Source organism: Pagrus major, chromosome 16 (assembly GCF_040436345.1).
Source record: "Pagrus major chromosome 16, Pma_NU_1.0".
In the NCBI taxonomy this organism is placed as follows: domain Eukaryota; kingdom Metazoa; phylum Chordata; class Actinopteri; order Spariformes; family Sparidae; genus Pagrus; species Pagrus major.
Genome location: NC_133230.1, coordinates 16256410 through 16260697, shown reverse-complemented (window position 1 = coordinate 16260697; position 4288 = coordinate 16256410). Strand labels below are relative to the sequence as shown.

Below are 4288 nucleotides of genomic sequence, written 5' to 3'. Positions count from 1 at the left end.
TCAGCGCTTCGAGGAAACTGGACCCACAACATGTGATCACACACTGAAATACTTGAATATTATCAACGTGATGATGACATGTCCGCGGGGGAGCCGCAGCATAATGATAATAAATACTGGCGATCATTCAGGGCTGAGACGTGTAAAGGAATCAGCTAAATATATTTAATAATTAAAAATAAAAATAAAAACATGTATATCGTTACAATAACCAAGAGTGATGATGGAGACGTGGACTTGACAATGTGCAGAACAAGATACAGGTCAGGAGATAAGATGATAAATACAAATAAATGAAATAAATTGCAATCAAACGCTGTAAATATTGCATACATTTAATTATATAACTGTAAGTAGCACATACAGCATGGCTATTTTTAATACATGCAAAATACATGAAGTGTATTTATAATAATGATACAATATGTAATACATGCTGTACTTTTATAGAATAGATATATTGTGATGTAGTATATAATTACAACGAGCATCAAATGATGGAATATAAGTAATATAAAAAGTGTAATTCTATATTTTATATATTACACGGTGTTAATTGTACAACTAGGTCTTACCACTATCATTTATATTGTAATAATAATAATAATAATAATAATAATAATAATAATAAAAATGTGATATATAAACTTCTGCAAAGTGCAGTTATATTGTTGTAATGTTCATGTGTCAATGCACAACAGTTAAATATGAAAAGTCATTATGCAATATTACAATTAAAGGTGCACTATGTAGTTTCTGGGAGGAAATTTTAATCAGAAGAGAAAGATTCACTTCATTTATTGACTTTCATGCCCAAAGAAACTCATTAATCAAACTCTTTTTGTTTTCACGACTGAATAAACAATCTAACTTTAAAGAACAACACAATTTCACACTGTTTTACTTTGTTTATATTTGGCGGACCCTGCCACGTTTCTAGCTTCAAACTGGGGTTCTGGGGGGCCTAATTTTTCAACTTTTCAGCTTCTTAATTCAGGTGTGGAAAACATAAATATTTCTGAGTTTGTATTATTATCTCATTAAAATTTTAAATATAACCTTTCTTAGTTTCTGAATTTATTTTTTCCAAAACTACATAGTGCACCTTTAATGTTTGTATCTAATTTCGTACAAAAGACACTAATAGACATTAATATGTATTAGGCTCTTGTAAAATCTTGGGGTTAAACAAAGCAAAACATGTTTTCATATCGCACAAAATGTAAATGAAACTACAGACACGTTGTTTGACCCGACTGGCCCCCCTTACACAGTTATTACGGTAATTCGGAGTGTCGCAAAGCAGCTGTCACTGTCGCTGTCACTGCTTCCTGCTAGCGCGAGCCAAACTGCGTACTTGACGATGCTGCTGACATGAAGAGTAGCATCAGTACAGCAGGAGTGTAGCTTTTTGTTTTACGTTTAGAAACGTCCTTTCAGAACTGCTAAGTCATAAACAAATCCTCGTCAGTGCGGAATTAGCCTTTCTTCTCCGAAATGGAAACTCGACTGTTAGCTACCAAGCTAATGTAGCAACATAAGGTTTACATTCACTGCTAGCTAGCTAGCTAATCGACCGGTGGATAAACTGACCCACACGCTTGACAGATAACATGGCTGAGTCATCGCCGCTATCAGGGGTTAATGTTGTTCTGGTTATGGCCTATGGGAGTTTGGTGAGTAAGTTATAGTTTAAGGTTGCTATTTAGCGAGCCGGTGCGCAGTTACGTGACATGCTAACCATGTTCTGTGACGTCTGGCTTTGTTTACAGGTGTTTGTGCTGCTGTTTATCTTCGTCAAAAGACAAATCATGCGTTTTGCAATGAGGTCCCGCCGAGGACCCCACGCACCGATTGGCCACAACGCACCAAAGGTAACGTGGATGTGCTTTGAGCTTGTTTACCTCCTGTGATGTCTTGAGTTTTTGGACAGCTCAATATGCAGCAGCTGCAAGAGTTCACGTGTCTGTGTGTTTCCCCGCTTTCGTTAATTTGCAGGGTTTGAGGGAGGAGATTGACTCCAGGCTGTCCAAAGTCCAGGAGATCCGCTTCGAGCCTCGCCTCCTGTCCGAAGAGGACGATAGACTGAAGCAGGGATCACAGATCAGTCAGTCACGTTATCAGCTCATCCTGTTGCCACCTCTTTGGTGTGAATATTGTTGTAACGAAAATGTGTTTGTGTTTCAAAGGTTGCTACAACTACCTGTACAGAATGAAAGCTCTGGATGCCATCCGTGACTCAGGTGGGAGATCAAATTTAACGCTCAAACCTGTTGATTATGCATGAATTATTCTGACACATTGCTATTATTATCACTTCAACTCTTAACTCTCATGGAAAAGCTCCCCATGGAGAGTGGTGAAGTTTCACCTTTCCTAACCTTCACTTCTTTGTCCCCTCCTGTGTGGCCCTCAGGCATTCCTCTGCAGGAGATAAGCCGCAGTCCCAGTGCGTTCACCGGACGCAACTTCAGGAGCTGGCTGCTGGAGTTGCGCAACTCCCATTCTCTGATCAAGAGCAGCCGCAGTGCCCTCATTGACCGTTTGCTTGAGGGCTACGACAGCGCTCGCCATGGGACTGGGGTGCGTACACTTGTACGAGTATGTGATTGATGATGAGAGTTTAACAAATTACTGAACTGACTTCAACTTTTTGCTTCAGGTATTTGGAGAAGCCGAGTTTCTTGAATACCAGCAGGCTCTGAGCGAACTAGCTGATGTGTAAGTGCTACTCCACTGGTCCAGACTTGAATTGTTAGTCCTGTAACATTGTTGGAACAGGTCTTCCGGTCTGCATTGCTCAAACTGACAGGGCGAGTTGCAGGACAAGCCTATTCAACTACTTTTTTAGAAGGGCCAGACTTTTATATGTGCTATTTCTGACCTGTTAAATTTATTATAAGCACAATAATACATTAGATCTGCAGTTGTGTTCATAAAGAAACACAGGCTTGCACTAATCTTGAGTGTTTCTTAACAACACTGTCATTACTACTACTCTCACTGCTGCTGTTTCATTACTAACAACCATGAATATTATTACATGTACAAGTGTTAAAGATGTCTTATCTAAGATTGGCCACTGGTTGAATACTCCCAAAATAGGGGCAGCGTATCACAAGATTGACAGCTAACTGATGCCAGTCGTAGTCTGTTTATACAACCGCGACTGTAGCTATTCTAAGCTTGTTAGCTCAGTTAGCTGTGAGCTAGGTGGACTACTGGGGGAGTCAGCACTGCTGGGAGAAAGAGGTTTTCAAGGCTGGGGCGAGCTGGTTAGCAGCATTGGTTCCTCAATTCATCCATTTCATATAGTAAACTTTTTTGCATAGTAACCCCCCCTTTTCTGTGCTTCCCTCCTCCTCCAGGGTGAAGGCCTATTCCAGCACCACCAGCCTGGACCAGCATCACCAGTCGGCAGCCAAGGACCTGACAGGCTCACCTGTCCGCTCCACTCCCTCCACCATCCAGGTCACCTACCTGCCCTCCACTGGCCAGCGCAGCAAAAGGCCCAAACACTTCCTGGAGCTTAAAAGTTTCAAAGACAACTACAACACTCTGGAGAGCACCCTGTGAGAGACTGGTGCTACAGACCGACTGTGTGCGTGAGCATATTACACAGTCTACTGTGAAACAAAACATTGTAACATACCAGAACTTTGTTTTTAAATTGAGCTTTAAAGTTCACCCACAAATAAAGTATGATTTTGGATGGCTGCTACCTGACCAGGTTTCTCTTGTAAAAGAGATCTTGATTTCAATGAGACTTCCTGGTAAGATAAAGGTGAAATAAAAATAAATACGTATGGGAAAACTTATTTATTTCTCTTAAAAGTAAGTTCAGAAAGGACGATGTCTACTGTTAGCATTTAAAATAATTACGTAGAAAAACAAATGTCTTGTTTTTTAACATTTGTTAAAATCTTGCCATCACAAGATTTGTTTTCTCTCATTATGATGAAGTCCTCATGTGCACATGTGTAACAACAAGGCTTTTACTCTTATTCTGGACCTAATGAGTGTGTCCAGAGGACAAATATGATTGTAGCCAATGTGGCAACGTTTTCATTGTCATTTTTTTTATAAAACAGGAAAAAAACTGGATTTTATTTTTTCTCATGTCAAAATGTAAATATGAGTAACTTTTGGTTTATTGTGTGTTTGTACAGATGTAAGATATTTATATTGACGATGATAAGTTATTTGATATTGTTTGATTTGTATTTAAGTGAGGTTGTACACTTGTGGATTGCAATAAAAGCCTTACAACCCACTCCTTCATGTTCAG

At 39.6% G+C, this 4288-nt stretch overlaps 1 protein-coding gene across 1 annotated transcript; it reads left to right on the top strand.

Moving 5' to 3' along the window:
• The first annotated feature begins 1327 nt into the window (after nt 1–1327).
• On the top strand, nt 1328–4273 carry LOC141010410 (protein C1orf43 homolog). The gene is made up of 7 exons (XM_073483363.1): nt 1328–1676; nt 1773–1874; nt 1999–2107; nt 2190–2243; nt 2417–2583; nt 2663–2721; nt 3369–4273. Exons 1-7 carry the CDS (start codon nt 1614–1616, stop codon nt 3574–3576), a joined length of 762 nt encoding a protein of 253 aa, XP_073339464.1. The 5' UTR covers nt 1328–1613; the 3' UTR covers nt 3577–4273.
• The last annotated feature ends 15 nt before the right edge of the window (nt 4274–4288 follow it).